This window comes from Falco cherrug, chromosome 1 (genome assembly GCF_023634085.1).
Source record: "Falco cherrug isolate bFalChe1 chromosome 1, bFalChe1.pri, whole genome shotgun sequence".
Lineage (NCBI taxonomy): Eukaryota > Metazoa > Chordata > Aves > Falconiformes > Falconidae > Falco > Falco cherrug.
In genome coordinates this window covers 117,090,959-117,112,889 of record NC_073697.1, presented here as the reverse complement: position 1 = coordinate 117,112,889, position 21,931 = coordinate 117,090,959, and the positions used below count along the sequence as shown (strand labels likewise).

General features: G+C 43.4%; 1 protein-coding gene across 1 annotated transcript; it reads left to right on the top strand.

The window, feature by feature from the left end:
- The first annotated feature begins 371 nt into the window (after positions 1-371).
- Positions 372-20,681, top strand: CFAP52 (cilia and flagella associated protein 52). The gene is made up of 14 exons (XM_055723096.1): positions 372-440; positions 1,401-1,600; positions 2,341-2,477; positions 3,107-3,235; positions 4,259-4,358; positions 4,824-4,940; positions 11,934-12,034; positions 12,991-13,161; positions 15,034-15,182; positions 15,842-15,987; positions 18,118-18,269; positions 18,896-18,998; positions 19,166-19,277; positions 20,086-20,681. Exons 1-14 carry the CDS (start codon positions 383-385, stop codon positions 20,259-20,261), a joined length of 1,851 nt encoding a protein of 616 aa, XP_055579071.1. The 5' UTR covers positions 372-382; the 3' UTR covers positions 20,262-20,681.
- The last annotated feature ends 1,250 nt before the right edge of the window (positions 20,682-21,931 follow it).

The following is a 21,931-nucleotide window of genomic DNA, read 5'->3' as shown; positions in this document are numbered from 1 at the left end:
CCCCCCGAGGGCTCTCGGTGCGGGTGGGAGCGGGTGGAGCGGGCCGGAGGACGGCGGAGGGCAGCACCGGGACCCGGGGCGGCAGCCCGGCCTTCCCCCCTCGGCGTCCCCGACCGTGCGGGCCTGCACCCGGGCCCGGGGCGCCGCGCCTTAGCAGTGGTGGCCACCAGCTGCCGCCAGGCCAAGCCAAGCCCATACCCGGCACCAAGGGCCTTCCCGCCTCACGGCGCCCGGGCCCGGTAGCGGGCAGCCGCCGGCCGGCACGGAGGCGCGCGAAGCGCCCGGGGGCTGGAGGCGGCCGTCCCATAGCGCCCCCTGGCGGGCGGGCGGCGCGGCAGGGCGCAGGCGCGGTTACCGTGGCGCCGCGGCCCCGCGCCGGGCGATGGCGGCGGAGGCGGGAGCGGGCGGGCTGGAGCTGCGGGCGGCTATCGGCTTCAACGGTACTGCGGCCGGGGGCGCCGGGGGGCACCGGTCGTGCGGGGGGCTGGGACACCGTGAGGCGGGCCTGGGGGCACTGCGGGCACTGGGAGGTGGGCCTGGGGGCACTGGGAGGGCCTGGGGGCACTGAGGTGGGCCTGGGGGCACTGGGAGGGCCTGGGGGCACTGGGGGGGCCTGGGGCACTGGTGGGGCACATGCTGCCAGCACACAGGCTGAGGGGAGGCCATGGGGCAGCCGTGGGTTCCAGCTGGGGCCATGGTGCTGTGGGGTGGGCTGGGGGCAGTGGGTGCGTGGGGTCCCTCCTGCTCCCCTCGCCCCCTCCCCCTTCTCCCCATGCCGGACATCCGAGACACATGCAAAGTGAAGAGCAGGGAAAGTTTGACAGAACAGCAGGATTTCAGTGGTTTTTCTCCAGTTACCCAGCTGACCGGAATGAGAAGAGTTTCATCTCAAAATAAAACCAACTCAAGTTGCCCAAAATACTGGTGTAACACCCTGTGACTTGCGGCAGGGGCTGGGGTGTCTCTGGCCAGCTGCCTCCTTGGGAAATGGGTGGGTTTGCGCTCTCTTGGGGCAGGTCACACGATATGGGCTGGTGGGGGTGCTCCTGGAGAGCACCGAGCTGGTGGCCCTACCACTGGGCCACCCAGGCCTGCTGGGAGCTGTGGGCAGCACAGCACCATCCCAGCTGCGTCAAGGTGACCCTTGGCTTTCCACAGGGTTGTTCCGCTGCACGGCTTTGGGGGCGACTGGGAAGCTCTTGGTGTGGCTTTTCTTGTGAGATAAGCCCTGGGGAACAAGCCGTCCTCCCTCAGGGAGTGTGATAGGCACGGGCAGCGGCGTGGAGATGTTGGGGAGCGCTCAGCCTGCTCTGGGGACCACATGCTTGAGGAGGGGAGAGTTTGCCTGCAGCCCCAGAGCTGTTAACAGCCAGCAGCCCTCTCACTCCTTTCTCTTGCAGGGCATGTACCCTGTGGCCTCATCTGCCACCCTGATAAGGAGCACGTTCTCTATCCCCTGGGATGTACTGTAGTTATTCAAGACCTGGGCAGTAAGAAACAGACTTTCTTGCACGGCCACACCAATAATGTTTCCTGCATTGTCGTATCCAGGAATGGAGTGTATGTTGCTTCTGGACAAGTCACTTTCATGGGCTTCAAGGTAGATGATGCTCTATATTTAACTGTGTAGTATTGACCAAGGAAATTGGAGTTGGCTCACCAGAGGTGGGAACACGTTTCATTTATTTTTTCTTTCATTGGAAGACAAATGCCTATAGTGGGAGGATGTTGCAGGGAATGGGAAATTGTGACTAGTCCATTGCTGGATGTGCCTTTATGTTTTTGTAAAGTATTAAGCGTTCCCCTAGGATTGGGATAACTAGATTTAGGCATCCCTTAACTCAGGTCCTTCTTATCCAGTGTTGTGTGCATGTAGCAGCCTAAATCTTGTTAGATGTTAATTAATAAAGAAGTTGTATTTAAAGTTGTACCTGAGTTCCAGAGCTGCTTAGGGCTTTTGACAGGTACCTACCTGCATTTTTAGACCTTTGAAGTTCTTTATGGTTAAATTTTTCCCTATTTGAAAAGACCTTGAGACACCTGAATAGAATCAAGCATTTAGCACTTTCAGTATTTTAAAATCTAAGTCAAATACCCAGTGTCTCAGGGTACGTTTTGATTCTGAAACAAAGTGAAGCTACTCAACCAGTAAGCTGGAATAATGCTTTTTACAGCAGCTAATCTGAAGTATTTTTGTGTCTTTGGAGCCCTGGGCTGGATAGAAGCTAACCTTGGGCTGGGCTCCTTCTAACAGCTTTCCTGCCAGAGAAAGTTTTTATGCCTAATGCTCTGTGTTATATCTAATGCTCTGGCTTTGACCCCTTCTGCTTTGCACCGCAGGCAGACATCATTCTATGGGATTTCCAGAGGAAGGAGTTACTTGCTCGGCTGTCACTTCATAAGGGTAGAATTGAAGGACTAGCGTTTTCTCTAAACAGCCTTTATCTCGTGTCACTGGGAGGCCAGGATGATGGCAGGTAACGATTTCTGCTTCTCAGCACACAATTTCTGACAAGTTGTAGGGCATCGAAGAATGCTCTTAGGGAGTGCTTGCTCCTCCCTCTTCTGGCAGTCCGATTCTTTACCCTGCTTGATGTCTTTCCTCAATAATCCAGATCTGTCTGATGGGAAGCTGGGTGGATACTGCAGGCAGAGCACAGGGTACAGGGAAAGATGAAGGGAGCAACTAATTCTTAAGCTGCTGTCATCGCCCAGAAGCCTTATGGAGCCTGCACAGTTACCTGGCTTAATGCCCTGAAGAAGTATAGATTTCACTGAGAGCTTACTTTGACACACAGATAAGTAAGAGTTAAATAAAAAGTTATTTTAAATCAGATTTTACGAGTGGCCCAAGATATCATTCACATCTTGCATAACAGAAGGAATCCAGTAGCAACATATACTCTTGCTTTGGGAGCAGGGGACATAAACTGCAATTCCATACATTTGTGATAAGGCTTTTCTTGGGTAAAATCTCTGCAGAAGGACTTTCCTTGTGTACCCTGATGGGAACAGACTGCAGGAAAATAGTTTTTGTCTTGCTTTTGGTTTTAAGTAATGTAATGTTAAAAGGCAAAGCTATTTAAAGCCCCTCCTTCTCCTGCAGCGTGGTTGTGTGGCACATTGGTAAGAGAGAGGCTATCTGCGGGAGCCCTGCCTCGGCACGGAGCGCGGGGAACGCAACCATCGTGGTGTGCTCCAGCTGCAGAGACGAGGTGTTTGTTACTGCTGGAAAGTAAGGTTTTATTTAGATGAAAGAACCCATCGACCTATTTCCTTTTACAAAGAGCCTTTACTTCAATACAAGGAAATTCAAGCAACTGTGTGCTTGTGTTTTTTCTTTTTGCTCTGAATGGACCCATGAATATCCATCAGCTTGTCCCTTTAAGGCATTTCTGCATGTTCTACATATAACAATATGTTTTCAAAGCAGCACACAGGGACCTGCATGCGTCACTTCTGTTCCTGATAGCAGGATTTTGTACTCAGCATTCCCCATGCAGTATTTAAAATATTTAGTTGCCAGTGTTTACACAAGAAAAGCAGTCAGTGAGTGGCTCTGAACAATGGTTAATTAATGTAGAAACAATGATATCTTGCCAGTCATGGGATCATCTCCTGTCCGCACCAGATGTGAGGTGCAATTGGTCACTGGCTTGTAACAAAAGTTGGTACAAAAAGTCACATTTCTTATGGATTTGTGGCAGCTCCTATGTATCTAGTCTGGCATTTAAACATTTTGAGGACCTGCAACTCCGTTTAAATCAGGGAAGGCTTCAGATGCTCTTGGCTGCACTTGCACTTATGAGTGCTGGCCTTTGCAATTTTAACACTTTGTTCAAGGTAAGGGCAGCTGTGTGTAAAGGTTTTATATTGGCTCCGATGATGTCAATTTAATTGTGCTGGAAAATAGCTGAAAGTGTCCCGTACCATTCATTTCCCATTCTAGGAACTAAGATTTCCACAGTGCATGTCTCTTTGAGAAATGAAGTGTCAATGTTGTCACATGCTCTTCCATAATCCTTGTATATATTTTGCTGAACCTTTAAGATTTTTGATTTACCTGGAAAAAGCTACCATAAGAGACAGCAGAAAATACAAGAGACTTAACTTCTGGCGCCTCTGATATTATTCTTTTCCTCCTTATTAAAAATTCAGAATAATGTAGCTTTGTAAAGGCTTTTAAATTCTTCTAGTAGTGAAGAACTTGGATGTTTCTGCATATATGAAATTGATCCCACTATATTCGTTCTTGTAGTGGGACCATTCGAGTATGGGAACTGGATCTGGCAAATAGGAAAATCCGACCGACTGAATGCCAGACAGGGCAACTGAGAAGAGTGAGCACATGTGTTAAGGTAAGTTTCAGCCAAAATGATTTGGCTAAACTAAGAAACTCTCTACAGCCTAGAGAGAAACCACGAACATATACAGTAATGCTAGAAATGCCAATTGCAACTGCATGATAGCAGTGAAGTTACTAAGTGTTGGCTCATGGCAGATGGTCTCCCACAGTTTCTTTATGCTGAGAAAGAGTGTTATGAATGCTTCTGAAGAGAAGCAGCATGTGTTTTAGTCACAGGTTCTAGCACCCAGAGAATCCCACTTTTGATGCAAAATATTATCTGGGAGTTGGTTAGAAAGTGTCTTTCATTCAGCAGTGTTATGGATCTTTGTGACAGGATGAAAACATTGGCTGTATCCCCTCAGATTAAATCTTGGCAATGCACTGAAATAAAGCTATTTATGCAGCCTAGTGCTAGGCTTGGGACAAGTGTCTTACTATCTGGACTGTGATCTCTTTTTTTAATGCTTTCCTATAGATGACAGGTGATGATAATTGTTTTTATGTTGGCACATCAACTGGTGATGTCCTGAAAGTGAATACAAACAACAGGCTGATGACTGACTATGGGCCACAGAAGGAAAAGTTTAGCTCGGTGAGTAGCAGCTCTGTGAGTCTAATTTTTTCCTTGTCCTCCTCTTTGTAAGTAACTGTAAGTAGGGCAACCTGCAGGAGAACCATTACAAAGCTGATTCACAGACTAACTCTTTTTCTGTGCTGTTAGGTCTTGGTAAGTGTCTCAAGCTTTATCCTGAAGTCTTGAGACCGTTAGCTTGGCTTTGTTCAGTGTCATTTGCCTAAGAATTTGGGGTTTACCTGAATCTCATGTATCATCCCACAGACTCTAAATCTGGTAAAGGTCATAAAAAGTGGGGAAAAAGTGTAACGATGGAGTAGTTAGTGAGTTGGGTCTTTTTTTAGGGAGACATTGACAGAGAACATTACGAGAAAGACTGGTAGAAGTGCTTATTTGAGAGGCTTTCCCACACTTACTGCTATAAGGTCCTGTAGTCAAAGCTTACAGATTTGTTAAATTGCCTGGGCTGAATTTTTCTGTTTGCCACAGGAAGAGTATTTTGGAACAACTTCAAAATGCAACAACTGCTCTTAAAAAAACCCCCAACCCCCTAGATTTTTGTGTTTGTTCCACGTACCATTCCTCCCCCTTCCTTTCAGGAAGTTGCTGTTTTGAAATTCTGATTCTGCCCCTCATGAGGCAGAGGTTTGACTGGAAAAGGTAATACAGATAATATAGTTAAAGAGCTTATTATAATGTATATGCGCAACTGGGACAAAACAGGGTTGCATAAGGTACATTCATTCTATTGCTTTTTAACTTCTGAGTGCTTGATCATAACCCCGAAGTTTTTAACTGAGCTTTTTTTGTCTATAATTGGGACTCATGGGTCTTAATATGAGGATCCTGAGACTGGAGTATCTCCCCGAAAAGGAGCTTTTGGCCTTTCATTGTACAGTAATTCTTCATGCAGGGAGATGTAATGATAAACAATCAGCACCAACTACTACACTTGTTCTTGATTTCTTTTTATTTGTTGCTATAAAAAACTTTGTGTAGCTTCTTGAGTTACACCCAGTGGAGGGAGTGATACCTAAGGAATTTAAATGCTTCTTTTACATTCAGCCTTATGCAAGAAAATTTTATTTTGCATTGTAAAACTAAGTGCCTGTCTTAGGATGCTGGGGTTTTTTTATGACAAGGGTGGCAAGGCACTGGCACAGGTTGCCCAGAGAGGTGGTGGATGCTCCATCCCTGGAAACATTCAAGATCAGGCTGGACGGGTCCCTGAGCACCCTGATTGAGTTGAAGATGTCCCTGCTCGTGGCAGGCAGTTGACTAGATGGGCTTTAAAGGTACCTTCCAACTCAAACCATTCTACGATTCAGTGGTTCTCTTAACACCCATAAAAATCAGTGAGCAGCAGGGGAAACAATGCAGATGAAAGTACCAAATGTAACATTAGGCATGCCATGGGGGAGCTGTCCTACAAAGAAGCAGATCTTGTTTGAGAGCAAACACAAGACTAACAAGAACTGTAAGAAAAATTCAGCAGTCAGCCTCAAAGAAAAAGCTACTCTGGACTTGTTCCTCTAAACCTCCTGAACTTTGCTTGTACCGACACATGTAGCTACAAACCATATACGTGCCCATTCAAAATGTAGTGTTTCTTGCATTACAAATGTATGCCCATTTCTCTGGGATAACTTGGAGCCTCTGAATTCTTTGAAATATATTTCAATTTTTATCTATTCCAGAAGGTTGGAGAAGTTATTACTCATTTTTCCCACTTGCATTATAAGAATGTAAGTAATTTAATTCTGTGTACATATTAAGTGACAAGAACATACGTATTTTCTTTTCCTGATCGAAATCATAAGTTTGCTGAAGGTGCATACTCTTGTGGCTATACCTGTACTGTCTGCTGTTAGGCTGGTCTTCCAGCAGTCATCCTGCAGGGTTTTGCTTCCACATAGGACCCACGTCCTGGCTGATCTCTGCTGTCTTTTATGCCAAGGTCTTGATGATTGAATATCACCTCCCCTTTTAAATGCTTGCATGCTTTGAGGAGTCCTGCATCTAGCGGTATGTGTACCTTGACTGGAGTACCTGATTGAAGCCACACGAGGTCCTGAGCTCCCTTGCCTTCAGGGGTGAGGGAAAGGTGCCAAATGCAATTGAAACAAAAATTTACAAAAAATACACTTCTGACACCACTGCTAAAGAAGCGATCAAATACGGTCATTAGCAGGATGCTGTGCAGTCTGGGGGTTGAAAGAGGGCCTAGGGCCTCTTAAAGAAAATCAGAGGCTCAAAGCCTGACCACAGTCCAATCCGTACTGTGAGGGGTTTTATCATAAGGCAAATCCATTGGAACCGCCGTTTGTGGCAAAGGCCTTTGAAGCATCGTGAGCTTCAGCTGACATTGCTTCTGGTAGTGAAAAGCTGAAGAGAAACAGGACCTTTGGCTATGCGAGAGACTGACCAGATGCTAGGGAGGAGAGAAGATCCAGAAGTGGATCTTGTCACAGCTGCCTGCCAGCCTTGTGGATGAGACCTGAGCTGGTAGGCATTAATCTGACCTAAACTTCATTAGTGTTGTAATGGAGCTACTTAAGATACTCCAGTGAGCATTTTGGGAGTAGGGAGAGAAAAGGAGACATTCACATTGGGTGGTAATGACAAGTACTCCCTCCAATCTCCTCCTTTATCCTGTTGCTTAAAACTGACATTTCTGTTCAGACAGGCTTTTCAATCAGACATATGTTCAGCCCTATCACTCCTTCTCCTCTTGCTTTCTTCCTCTCTGCTCTCTTCCCTCCCTCTTACCAATGTAGTTTCCAAGTGCCTGAAATGGGAAATTCATCAGAGCAAACCTGTATTATTGCAGTCTGCAAGAAGGTACTGGTACATTTTTATCTCCGGCTACTGTCAGATTCACTTTCATACTTTCCATTTCTCCCTCTCTGGCTCCATACTGTGATTCCCTTTCCACCCACCCGTTGCACATCTCTGCATACAAATAATACCTTGTCACTAGACTGTCAGCAAGTCCTCACTGAACACACGTAGGATCTAATGTTTTATGGCAGAAATTTCCGATTGTAGCATAGCCTTCAATGCCAGAAGAGGTATTTTGCAGATGCTTTTTCAAGTCAAAACCACAGCATTTATCAAAACAAAAGTATTTACCTCCTTGTTTCTACACAATTTGATACACCGTATTGCTAACCCTGGGAGAATTGTTGATTTCTATTTTCCTCCCTGCTGCAGAGCTGCGTGTATTTCACAAGACATCTTTTGTCTCTTTCTTGAAAATGTACCATGTATTAGTACCTGTAACAAAAGTTCTCTGCTCTCTAGCCGTGCAAAGCAGAGGTGCGGTGCAGCTTGCCTCGGTAGTGAGCCGTGCTGTTTAAGGTAGGCACGATGGCACCAAAGCAGGGCTTTTGGGACACGCACTGCCTTTCCTAACCCAGCATATCCCCGGTCCCTGGCGGGGGGGCTGGCTGTACAGCCTGCAGTGGTGGAACTGCCCTGGCCTCCTCCCTGTGGAACAGTTTTCACCACTTTGTTGCAATTCTGTCTGAAAAGATGCATATTCATGAACAAACATTATCCTCTATCTCTGAAAAACCTTGTTCATCAGTCATACCAGGGCATTATGAGCCAGTGGCATACCATGCGACTCTAAACCTGGAATCCACAGCCAGCCCACAGTGAGCATATCTTTAAAGAAAGAATTTAGGCACTGCTTGGGTGAGGAGAAGATGTTTATTGAAAACAAGTTTGGTCAACCTTAAAGGAACTTTGCCTTTAGATATATATAAGAATGTGTTTATTATGTAGACATGATCTGAAGATTTCTTTGTTTCTGTTTTGAAGAGGAGTGGCAGAATAGTTTACTGGTATGATGAAGCAACTTGTTTTCCGTCTACATGGAATTAAGTTTAAGTGCACTTCTGTAATGTCTATAAATACTGGAATAAACAGCGGAATTAATTTTTATCCCCGTTGCAGGCTTGAGGCACTATAAGGCACCCGTTCAGATGCAAAGTGGAATGTATGATTGCAAATACTTTTTTAGACATAGTTGGACTGATTTGCATTGTAAAAAACAAAACAAAACATACAAATATTTAAAGGAGGTGCGCTGGAAGAGTTCACAGGGAACTCAAGAACTTCACAAGAGATCAGAATGGGATAAAGGGCAAATATCCCTGCAGGGAAGGGAATGGGCAGGCTGGATTTTGGCTGTTACGTTTATTTATAATCATACTTCAAAGCAGTGGTTTCTTTTTGTAAGAAGTAAATAATGAATGGTGATATTTTTAACCTCCTACATTAGACTCTGCATTTCGTCTACCAGAAGTCTGGCAGCACGTAGAACTAGAGTATTCATTGCATTGTTAATGTGAACTGCTTGACTCCATGAATAAAAAGTGCAGCTTATAAAGCTGTTGGTTTACTCTTAGTGATTCAAAGAACAGACTGGACAAGAAAGAAGCACAATTATCAGGTTAGGGTTGAAATCAAACTGATGATTTTGAGAGCCTGGCCACTGTAAGGTTGGGAGTAGGGGGGTGTCTGTCTTATTAGTACCTGCTTCCCTCTCAAATTGAAGAAAATACCTCAGAAAAAGCAAAGCAGTCTTGGCAGTGCTGCAAAATATTTATTAGCAAGTAGCAGGGAGCTGTAATCAGATAAACTATGTAGTCCTAGGTTTGATTTCCAATACCACCACCTGCCGTAATGCTAAACACAAAGGGCATTTGAGGTGGAAGTCTTTTACAGGAAAAATGGCAAAACAGTAGATCAAAAGACAGTTCATGGGCCTGTGATAACAGAGGACTCGCAAAATGCTGCCAACACCTCATAGGAAATTTTTAAAAACATTGTTCAGAAACAGTTCTGTCTGTGGATCGTATTTCTAATTGAAAAGAATCCCTTTCTTCTTGTGCGTTTGCTAAGAATATTTGCATGAAAGCTGGCTTCCTGCCTGGTAGTGTTGTGATAGTATGGCATAAAATCCTCTCTGGAGGTTGTGTTTATCACAGTGATCAGTCCTGATACTACAGGAGACTGGATGTGCTACTGGTTGAGAAAGACTAATGGAGAAATCCAGTGCAATTAAATTACAAATCAGGAAAAAAATTTCATTTTTTTTTTCTGCAATCCAGATTTATTTGATTCTGTAGTTAAATAGTCCTTAAGCTGATGTGTAGGTAGATGCAAGGCTGCTTGTAATGACAGCACTGGAATGCTGTTATGTATACTGGTGATTTCTTTTTTTCCTTCAAAGAGTTTAAGCAAGACTTTAAAAACAATCAATTGCCTCTGGTTGGTTGGATAATCAAAGTAATTTTTCCAAATTCATCAGAACTTGTCTGTGGCTTTTGCAACATCCAGGTCTAAATAGCTCAAATGTCCATTTTGTTTTATTTTCCTTCTTCACTTCCTCTCTTACCTTCTTTAGACCTTCAGTCCTTTCCACACAGAAGATCAATGCTTTCTGGCTTTCATTCTTTTAAACACTCTGAAAGTATTTAATCCTGAAAATTTACTGGGGTTAGGTGAGATTAATGCTTGAAAAGAACAGGAATGCTGGGTGGTGCTGCTTAGATGTCAAACTTTTATCATAAAGTGCTGACACTTGTATTTGGTAAAAAATCACAAGCCAAGCACATGACAGTGATTTCTTCCTAAAGAATAAATGCAGAATTATTCTGATTTGCCTCTTGGTTGTTATTCTTGAGAATTCACTTCATCATTTCGCAACACTAAATGCTAGAGGTGTTTTCTTTTTCCCAGAAAAAAACTCCACCAAACAGAAGTTGTTGTTTTCACATAATGGCTCTATGAGCTCGGACTTCAAGAAAAAAAAATCTAATATTGTGAAACTGCTGGTACTATCACAACAGTTGGCAGTACTGCTAATTAACCTAGGTAGTGCAAATGTTGCTGGGGTCTATATTGCAACTTGAAATGTCAAGCTCAACAGATTCCTTGCAGGTCATGGGGAGCCTGGAGCTGCTACCAGCTGGCCTGTGCCTTTTGTATGTACTTGCTTCGTGACAGAGCTTAGTTTTCAGTCCAAGTTTTGATGACATAAAGCTCCTTTATTTCCTTCTTTTTTTTCCTTTTGATTTCACTCATGTGTATGTACCCTCAAGCTAGTAGGGATGTTTTTCTGAGTAAGAATACCAGGATTTAACCCCACAGAATAGTTTCACCCCTCTTGCAACCTGTTTTGGGATCTCTCAGGTTTTCAAGAATTACTCTTGTCTTGTGTAGAGAAGAGTAATATTACTTCACAGGTGGCAGAATGGAAGTAGGGACTGACTCTTATACTTGAAATCTTGTGGCAAGGCTAAGGACTGGTTTTGTTTGCAGGTTTTGTTTGGCTTCTTTGCTGTAGTCTGGTACTTTATCTTTGGAAAACCTTTTCTCCTTTTTCTAATGGCTGGCCTCCTGTTGATCTACTCATCTTAGTAAATAGCGAAACCCATGTTGATAATTTTCAAAGCTTTTCTGTGGCAAATGTGGTTTGTTACTAATAGGTGGGAGATGGGACTGCATCTTTCAGACAGGGTGAGAGGCCTGGGAAGCAGGTCTGACCTAAAATCAGCTGTAGGAAAGGACACTTAGGCTGAGTTGCATCCTCTGTTGTCTCCGTGTGTGACAGACAAAGAACTAGTGGAAGGAAAAACAGAGGCACTAATCCAAAATGTGTGTGTGTGTGGTGTTGCTTACTGGAATGAGCTAAGATTATGTAGGCTCATATGTGGTCCCAGCTGCTCTGAAGGATCCATGATGATGCTATTTACTTGCTCCTCATATTGTAGTAGTTCATATATACCTGTAATTAATAACTGTTTTTCACCCTTCTCCCTCTGTAGAGTCACTCTTTAGCCTAGGGCAGTCAAAGAATGCTGATAAAGCCATATCTGAGTGATGTAAGAACCACCGTTGGGAACATGATGGGGACTGTTGTGCTATTCAGCATGGCTGCAGCAATAAAAGGAGCCTCTGCCTCCATCCAATTGTGGTTTTAATCCTGTTTTCTCCTAGGGAGTCACAGCTTTGCTTTTGCTGAAGACAGGAGAATTAATAGTCGGCACCGGAGGAGGGATTGTAGCTCTCTGTAAAGGCTCAAACTACAAAGTAATGAAGTGAGTTTGCAGATGGGAGATTCAGGAGGGTAGAGGTGACACTTCCCCCAGAGGGTTACAGTATAAAACCCAGTAATTTCTACATAAAGGCATAACCCAAATAAATCTCAGTTTTTCAGTCCTGCAGACAAAATAGACAGTGTGGTTCCAGCCTAATGAAGTTGAAGCAGACTGAAAATTACTGCGTGCATTTGCACAGAAGTGAATTGCCCTACTACTTGTTAATTTGAAATGACCGTTGTTTCCTTTTGGGCATTAGGAGTCAGATCCTAAATTGATGCAAAGTGAGACAGGTCCATTGAAGTCAGTAAAATCATGCTCATTTATGCCAGCTGAGAAAGAATAGTATTTGCTGTCTAAAAAAAGGGTTTGTTGGAGGACATGGGGTTGCAAAGGAGGGCTCCGCTAATTTTATAGGCACATATCTGGAAGTGCTGGAGTATGTGCAAGGCTTTTTTTCTGCATACAGAATAGCCGCAGGTGCCATTTCCCCTTATGTGATTTGAAAATTGGGCTTGCAGCTGTTCATTTTGCATTGTTTAAGTAGCCAACTTAAGCATACAGTTCCGCAATGTAAAATTTGAACTGTTCCCAGAAGATCTAAACTGTCTGGAAATCTTCTTGAATATGGGATATTTAAGTGCACTTGAGCAAGAATATCAACAAAGATGCTGTTACCTTAGGCCCTGGTCCAGAAAACAAAGTCTCCAAAGTATTGCCTTTGCATGCCCTGGCAGAGTAGCAGGTGGGACAGGCAAGATCATCTGAAGTATTAACATGTGGCTGGGAATGAAATGTTAGTCCTGACCACGTTCTTTCACGTTGATACCGCAGCCGAATGTGCTGCTTTTTGGGGAAGCAGGGAAGTCGAGACTAGAGGAAGTCGGGGAAAAGGGAAACTGGAAACTAGTACATCAAGGTCAATGTCAGGCCAAACCTCTGCTTTCTCTTAACAGGAAAATTCAAGTTCAAGGTGCTGTCACTTCCCTGACATGTAGAGATCAGGATCACCAGTTCTTTGTAGGGACAAATGCATGCCAGATTTATCGAATCAATTACACTGCATTTAAAGAGGAGCTGATTGCTGCCTGTCATAACGAAGCTGTCCACGACATTGTTTTTCCTGTGTAAGTATAACTGGCTGGGATGCTTTTGGCCAGCAAAGAAGTTTGAGTAAGCTGCAAGTAAGGTCAGAATACCTATGTGCACACCTTTTACCCAACAGGAACCCAAAGCCTGTTAGCATCCTTACAGGATGATTTATACTGTAACCTACCACTGAATGCAAGGGTGACAATGAGCGCTGCTCGAAGGCAGAAGGCAGCAGTTCAATTTGAGAGTTGGAAAAATCACTGATCAACAGAAAGAATTCTAAATAAAAAGAAACAATTATTTATGTTTGGGTAATGGCAGAAATAGCAACCTCCCCCTTTTCTACAAGGGCTGGTGCTGTGAGACTTGGGTCTCTTAGTCTGCCAGCAGTGTGAATACTGAAAGTCTGCTCTTGTGTATCCTGTCGCAGCTAGAATTTGTAGAGGTGTCTCCTTTACTACCCACCTGTAACATCAGCTGAAACCTGACTAAAAAATAGAGCTGTTTAAAGAGGCTTTTTGGGTCTCTCAGCCTCACTTAGATTTTCGTGTTTGACAATATGACGTGTTATAATAAATTCTAGGCTTGTGACAAGAGATGCTGGGTATTCCAGTGTGTCTTCTGTCTGCTTTTGTCTCATGGACAGCCAACATTCCCTCTGCCTGTATTGCAGGATCGTGACACTTTATTTAAAAAAAACAAAAACAACACACAATGGATTGGTTGTTTCCTCTCCAAATAGAGAACGGGAGGTTGATCCCAATTAAAGTTTTTATTTTTGCCATGTTGTTACTGCATCGTTTCTTGATGCAGCACAAAGGATCAAATCTTACCAGGGTACAGCAAAGTGCACAATGCAAGATGCCCTCCTGTCTGTTTGTCACCAGCCTGAAAAATCCACATCCTTGTAATTTAATGAGTAAATCATTAGAGCTTAGGGTAATTCTGACGCTGATATACCTGACTGGTGCATCTGTGTCACAGAGGTATCTGGATGAGCTGAATTTAGTGCTGATTGTAAGGACTACAGGACTGCATTTTTGCATGTATGTTTAAACTTTTTATCTGTTCACTGCTTTTGAACAGAGCATGTCACTGACTGGGAAATACAGGCTTAATTTCCCCGTTCTGGCTTATTTTAGAATACTTGAATTACTGATGTTACCGTGCTTTATAAAGCACCCGTGCAAGCTGGGCCTGAAAGGGGCCACACTTTTGTTGTGCCAGGTTCTTTCTGTCCTGGTTCATCTTGCTGGGCGTTGATGGTGATGTTGAACAAAAGCTTGTGGTACCTTGCTAGATTTCACTTTCTGTCATATCCCTAGGATGTATGGTTTAGAGCTTATTTCAAAGCATTCAGTCCCATAGCTTTTGAAATGCTGCAGGTCTTTTTTTATTCAAACATGTACAACAAGTATATTACAAACAGGCTTTTGCTGTCGTTTTTATTGCCTTCAGCAATGTTGAATAGAAATCATCCAGTAAGCAAGATAAAAAATGACATCTTTACAATATGAGGCTGCTGTGGGTCCATGATGTTAAATCTGGGCAGTGAGCACCTCTACACCCTCTTTTGTGTCTCTTATATACAACACATAACATTGTTTAGAGATTGAATATGGGAAATAAATGTCACAACTTCCAAAAAGTAGAAAGAATCATTTTAGTTTCTCTTTAAATGTTCCTTAAAATGAATCTTTCAGTAGGAACCAGGCCAGAGGAATTTTATGTGAGAAAAGTGATCCTACAAAAAAGGCCTTTGTCTTAACCATGGTGATCCCTATTAGGAAGATTACAGTTGCACGCTAGAAGCAGCTGAGCTTTGAAGAATGATTTAATATCTGACAAAAGAAAGAAGCATTTTCTGTATGCCCCTCCTCATTATCTCTTATCTCTGAATTTTCCAGGGGAACTTCTGACTTGTTTGCTACCTGCTCCAAAAACGATATTCGAGTGTGGCACACCCCAGAAAACAGGGAGCTCCTACGAATCGTCATCCCCAACGTGACCTGCCATGCTGTAGATTTTATGAGGGATGGCAAGAGCATCATTTCAGGTAACTTGTCAGTCCAGACTCATGTCTTCAAGTATTGCCAAATGTAATAAACATCAGTATGTTAGAATGAAGAGAGGATTAAATTGGGAATGGGTTTAATATCAGTTCATTGCTTGACTCAAAGGCCTCTTTGCTTGCAGCTGGTCCGATGAACTTTGCTCGCAGCCCCCAGTATCCTGGTGCTGTAGTTACAGTGTACATGGAAGGCAAAGTTTGGAGATCTTGCTTTGGATGTGAATTCCAGCAATTCAGCATGTAGTCGTGTTCAAAAGACCTAATTCTAAAATATTAACCTGTTGTATGCAACAGCTTAACCTGTGAAGTACGTAAAGCAGCATTTGCATAAAGCTGCCACCCATTACCGTATGCAAATTGCTTACACAGGAACTCCTGCAGTCCTAGAGCAGCGATGCAGTCCCCCCATTGTTACCAAATCAATTTGTTCATAGCCAGAATCAAAAAGGAATTAAATATTAATAGTTTATTTGGGACTATAGGTCTCATCTACAGTGCAGTGGTTTCCACATGTATACTGGTGATCTAACAGGGTGGGCCTTATACAGGAACTTAATAAAAATGGCTCATTTGGAAAGGAAAGTGAGACAATAATAGGAGGAGAGTCTGTGTGCCTGGGTAATCTGTTTCTTTATATTCATCAGCTTGGAATGATGGGAAAATCCGTGCCTTCATGCCAGAGACCGGACGGCTAATGTATGTGATTAACAATGCCCATAGCTTGGGAGTGACAGCAATTGCTGCTACAAGTGACTGTAAACGGATCATTAGTGGAGGAGGTGAAGGGCAGGTAATTTTTGCTTAAAAAACCCAGAGCAGCTTTGTGCTTTGCATCACAGGGCCTGCCCATCGTCTGTAACTGCTTAGTCAGAAAGTGAGCTATTCTTAGCTTTCGCTTGTGCAAAGGACTGAGTTCGAAAATACTATCTTTTGATATATGCAAATCTCTTGTTCTCAGAGGACACAATGTAAAACAATGCCCCTATTTCTTCTGGCATGGTAGTCTTGGAAATCCTTCTAACGCAGAATATGCTCTTAATCCTTTTTGTTCATTTGTCTTTCCCCTATATTTGGCTTATCTGCATTAGTCATTGTTTGCAAGCCTCCATCTAACTGCTCTAGCACAGATTTTATTTCTGTCATTGCTCTGGACGTCCTGGTACTGTCCTGATTGACCTGTATGAATTCATTTAGTAGCACAAAGTTCACTTGATATTGCTATAGCGTTTATGGGGGAACTTCCTAGTTTTCTGGGATGGTTCTGTCTGCTTTAGGTGATGGTGTTAAGAGAAGACTTTAATAATAACTCCATTTCTAATACAGTTATGGAAACGTTCCAATACAAATAACAGTAAATATCAGAAAACATGTTGTAGGCATTATACCTGTGCAGTTCAACAGTATTCTTCCAGCCATACAAAACAAACACCACGTACTTTGGCTCTTTCATACACTTCATATACAGTCTGTAAAAGTGACACTCCTAATGTTTAAGTAATTTAAATGCAGGGGTGTTATTTATATTAAAAATAAATAATTAGACTTGGAAGGCTCATGTTCAGTTTTTTGTCTTGTTTCGGACTTCCTCTCTGCAGTCTGGTGAGCACTCAGAACAAGACATTTAATTGTGAGTGGATTCCTGACTGTGATTTAACTGCTCTGTACTTTGTTTTTGTACCCTGAAAGTGTTCCGTGTGCCCCACTGGAGATGGCATGGGAAGTCTTGAAGAGTGAAAAATTGAACTTAGGTCTTCCAAATCTCAGGCTAATGTCCTAATCATTGAACCATCTTTCTGAATCGTTCTGCACCTCAGCTCTCCTGTAGAGCAGTAACAGCAGCACTGCCTTGTCTTGCTGCATAAAGACATTAGAGATGATGAGCCACTTCAGCCCTTCACTGATAAACGAACAGTTAAGTATTTTGGGTGATTAGCGCTAAAGGATGCAGAAGACAGAGGACCTAGATTCTGTTCTGTTATCAGCACACGCAGAATGGCACAAGCTCTGGTTAGTTCATCTCTGAATTGAAAAAGGCAGCTGAGACAGAATTAAAGCTAAAGGTTGGTTAACTAGAAATGAGAACTGCAGGGGAGCACCTGCAGTATTCATTCAGAACACAAAAAAGGTGTTCTGAAATGCTAATGGTTCTGTCCAGATCAGTCATCTGGAAGCTGTGACTTTCAGGGTTACTTAAGGGTTCTGGGTACTCTGATCATTTAGCAAGTGGGAATTGGACATCCAGATCCAGTCAGCATCAGACTTGAGAACATGGAAGGTCAGCTCTCTGCTTTTGATGTCAGTGTCTAAATTTCTAAGTTTTCACTAGGTTTTGACATTAGGGGAATGTATAAGCGAATAGACACCATGCAGTTTGGCACTAGTGGGACAGTAGATGCAAGGTGTGAAGGATCAAGTCCTCAAAGCAGAAAGACTTTTGCTGTTACCACCACTGGGAAAAGAGGTGCTTTCAGGCACATATTTCACGTCAAAGATTTGAGGAGCTGTTCTGTATTTACTTACTGCCATTATGTGTAGCACAAATAGCAGGTAGCTTTTTTATATTCCATTTCAGAAGCCTTGCTCTTTGATCTTTAAAGCACCGCTGGAGCTATATCATGGACTAGATATTTTTTCCTGATTAAGAGATGAGTAAACTGAAACATGGGAGAGTGGGAACTTGGCAAAAACAAAGTCTGGGTTTAATGGTCAGGAATTCCTGAACCAAGTGGATTACACTCTCAAGAATTCAGTTCTGGTTTATGTGTCAGCTGTGTGAATAACCTACAGGAAAATAGAGACAGTCTGTTGAGATTGAGTTGCTGTATGTGTTATAAGAAAGGAGTTCAGGAAAGCCTTCGGCATCCCTGAGCTCATTCAGGACCAGGTGGTACAAGAGCAGATGCTTGTTGCTGATTTTCAGGTGAGGGTCTGGGAGATTGGTGAAAGGACTCACAAACTGGGAGAAGTTCTGAAGGAGCATGTGTCTGCTGTGTCCTGCATTAAAGTTAAGAAGGACGACCGAGAGTGTGTCACAGCCAGCCTGGATGGAACATGCATCATCTGGGATTTAGTGTAAGGAGACAGATAAGTATTGCAAGGCATTTAAGAGTACTGGTAATGTCTCTGTTGGGTCACTGTGCCCTATTTGGGACACCGCATTATGAGGAGGAGGGGAAAAAGAGCATTAAGAAACAAAAATTACTAGAAGGAACAATCAAATCAGGAAATGCAGAACCTCCCGATGCTAGAAACTACTCAGAAAAGTTTAGACAAACATTTGTCTCAAGTTGTTTTCTTTCACTGGATCATGCATTGCCAAGGGGATGGAGCAGGTGATTTCCTAAGTTTCCCACTAGCTCCATTTTCCAAGCACTTCATGACTCTTGTCAAGGTATTGCAGATCTGCAGACCTTCTGTGTTGTGGTAAAGATAAGGAAGTTTTTCCATAGTGAATAGCACCCAGAAAGCATTCTGGATTAAAAAAAAATCATTTTTTATGGCAGCAGATCAAAAGTCTTAGAAGGCAGCTGTGATGAGGAACCAAATTGATGACCTTTCATGAAACCCTGAACTCAGACCAATACCTGAAAATATCTACGTGGAGAGATCTGATGTACAGCAGAGGCAGGAATAATTCAGGCAGTCAAAGTCTGGATTTTGACCCTATCATTTTATCCTGTTTTGGGGATGTTTTGCAGGCGTTTTATAAGAAGACAAATGATTCTAGCCAACACATTGTTCAAATGTGTGTGTTACCATCCTGAAGAGTACCAGATAATCACCAGTGGAACAGACAGAAGGGTAAGCTAAGCTAAACGGCAGGTATTATGTTTGCAGCAATTCCAAACACTAAGTCTGGCACTAGTTACATGGTAAAACTCCTGTACAGCCACAGAAGGCTGTGTTACAGAGCAGTACTGAAGTCTGTGTGCTGCTCATGCACAGCTGAGCCCTCCTTTGCTCTCTAGATTGGATACTGGGAAGTGTTTGATGGCTCTGCAATCAGAGAAGTGGAAGGGTCTGTATCAGGTTCCATCAATGGAATGGACATCACATCAGATGGGGCATACTTTGTCACAGGTGAGTGGCTGGATAAAACTAGAAAAGAGGAGGTCATTTTAAGACCAGGAAGAAAGAGGCAATGAACCAAGGATCTCAGTAAAGAAAGAAAAACTAAAAGAAGGGGTCAGCTAAAGGGGAAAATAAAACTAATAACTGAAGAAAAATACTTAGAAAAAGGCTGTGGTTCAGACTTGGAAGATACTATGGTTCAGTCTTGCAAGATGTAATGTAAAGGTGAAGACAAGGTTCAGGCATCTCTAGGGGAGTACAGGGTTTCATCTTGCCCTGTTCCTCATTTAGTTCAGTGGTGTGCACCGTGCACTTGAATGATTTCTTCCAAGTGTCCTACTCCAGAAGCCTGGCAGTCTCCGTCGGTTTACATGTGGGCATGACTTCAGGCTTCATCCAGCCTCAGGCTCACATGTTTCCCACCGTTGTGACATCTCTTCTGGGAGCCTAGCACTAGCACAGAGTAGCCATGGTTTTGCGTGTACTGATTATAGTTAAAAACCACGGATTTGGTGTCAGCACCAGTTCTTTTAGATTAATCTGGTAAGTGGGTGCTGGTTCAGAGCATTTTGAAGGCCCCTCCATATGATTGGTCCCAATTGGCCATAGCTCGCTGGGATCTGCTGGTGTAGGTCCTGAGCACTGTGCTCACAGACTCTACTTCAGCTGAAAAGTAGTTTTTGCTGTAATGCCAAGACAATGTATCCCACCCTTCCTAAATCAAATCGATCCCTAAGTATTCCGTTGCCTGTGATCTGGGAACAGAAGGCAGCAGAGCTCCGTGTAACCGTTTGTTCTTCCTTTGTGCCCAATGCAGGAGGTGATGACCATCTGGTGAAACTGTGGGACTATAACGAGGGTGCAGTGACTCATGTTGGCGTGGGCCATAGCGGCCACATCACCCGTCTCAAGATCTGCCCCGGGAACAAGTACATTGTGAGTGTGAGTGCAGATGGTGCCATCTTCCTCTGGAAATTCCCAGACTTGCATTAACAGCTGGCACAGGAACTCCTAGGCTGTTGCTTCCTCGGCCAGTCCTAGCGATCCTTTTCTTTTACAGTTGAGGTTGCTTTAAAGCATTTGTTCTATTAGAAGAGATACTATTTTTATACTTTCTGGTATGCATTTACCAGATCCTTCAGCTATCCTTTCTAGCACTGAATAAATAGGTCTGATTTTTTCAGGGGGGCTAAGAATTTGTTGTTACTTTTAGATTGGTGTGAAAGGATTCGTCACTTCTGAAAATCATCTTGGCTGTTGTTGTAACGCTTGCATGTTGTTACTGCCACCTTTCCTGACAGTCTTACTTGTATGTCTGCTCATTTTTGTGGGCTGTCTTGTTTTCACATGGTCTCTCTTTCTCTTCCCTACCCCCTTCTGTCCCTTCCTTTAATGAATAACTTGTTGTGAAAATTCAGTCTTCTGTGTTCATTTTAATTTGTCTGGTCCTGATTAAGGAAAAAACCCTCAGCTCCAACTCAGGCATTTAACTGGAAGTTCTTTTGAATCAAGCTTCTAAATCCGTGTTCTCAAAGGAATACAAGGATGTCGGGGCTTCTTCATTTGCACTGTCCAATTTAAAACTCTCTTCAGAGAGAGAGTTTTCTGGTTTTCAAGAGTGAGAGTGCAGTCATTTCTATAGAATGCCTGGATGTTTCCAGCTAGACACATTCGCATTCCTGGTCATTGGCCTAATTTTGCAAACGGGCTCCAAATTTGCATGAAATATATATTTAGTCTGAGAATGAGTACCTGGTATCATATCTAGTATTAAAACCAACAGCTCTCAAGATACTATTTGTTTAAAGATCAGGGTAGACAGCCAGCCTGTGAACTGATTCAAGTGAAGTAAGTACTACTTTTGCAGGCATTGAAGGTCTGTGAGAATACTGTCATGAATTAAAATGTTAGCAAAATGTTGCATTCTGTAATATTAAGGCTTACAGACGTTTTAGTTAACGAAGATGATGATGATTTAAAGGCACTGTCAGTTAGATACTGTCATGCCAGTATTGATAGTATTAGCTGTTCTGGTAGGCAACGGGGGATAGGAATTTAAAGGTATGACTGCTTATTATTCTTTATATGCCACTAAAAATGTTTACTGCTTGTAGCACAACAAGGGTGGATCCTTTTGGACTGGCTCGGAGGGTATCTGTGCACCTGTGTTGTCCATCAAACACTGTGCAAGTCATATTCCTTCTGGCTCATATCTCGCTGCCCTTATTGATGGAGTCTTTAGCAAAAGAATTAAGTCATTCCTTCCTCTTTGGAGTCAAGACTTGATGCTCTGCAGCGATAAACACTCCAGCAGGTTTTACAAGCTCTGCAGCAATGCTTGCTGTGGTTTGGAAGCCAGGATCAAACCACTGGAATGTGGGACAGACAGGCAAAACATTTGTGCTTGTGCTAGGGGAATCAAAACAGAAGTAAGAGCTAAGCAGACAGTCCTGAAGACCCATGTCACCACCAGCTCCCCGTGCTCTCCGGGTTTTTGATGTAGAGGTGCGGGGTTTTGAGATGTAGGTAACTGTCCGGCTGAGTCCCACATGGGCAAAGCAATTCCATTCCCATCAGATCTTGCCAGACCTGTCATTAGGGGAGGAGGATCCACGTACCCGTCAGGGAGCCAAAGTCCTGTTCTGGTGTGGCTGTCCAGGGGT

What these genes read in the sequence shown, in the direction of transcription:
- CFAP52 (XM_055723096.1), top strand. Translation starts at nt 383, where the DNA reads ATGGCGGCGGAGGCGGGAGCGGGCGGGCTGGAGCTGCGGGCGGCTATC. An exon ending in GGAGGCCAGGATGATGGCAG is followed by an intron (nt 2,478 to 3,106) that starts GTAACGATTTCT and finishes CTTCTCCTGCAG; the next exon opens with CGTGGTTGTGTGGCACATTG. An exon ending in CCAGTGGAACAGACAGAAGG is followed by an intron (nt 18,999 to 19,165) that starts GTAAGCTAAGCT and finishes TTTGCTCTCTAG; the next exon opens with ATTGGATACTGGGAAGTGTT.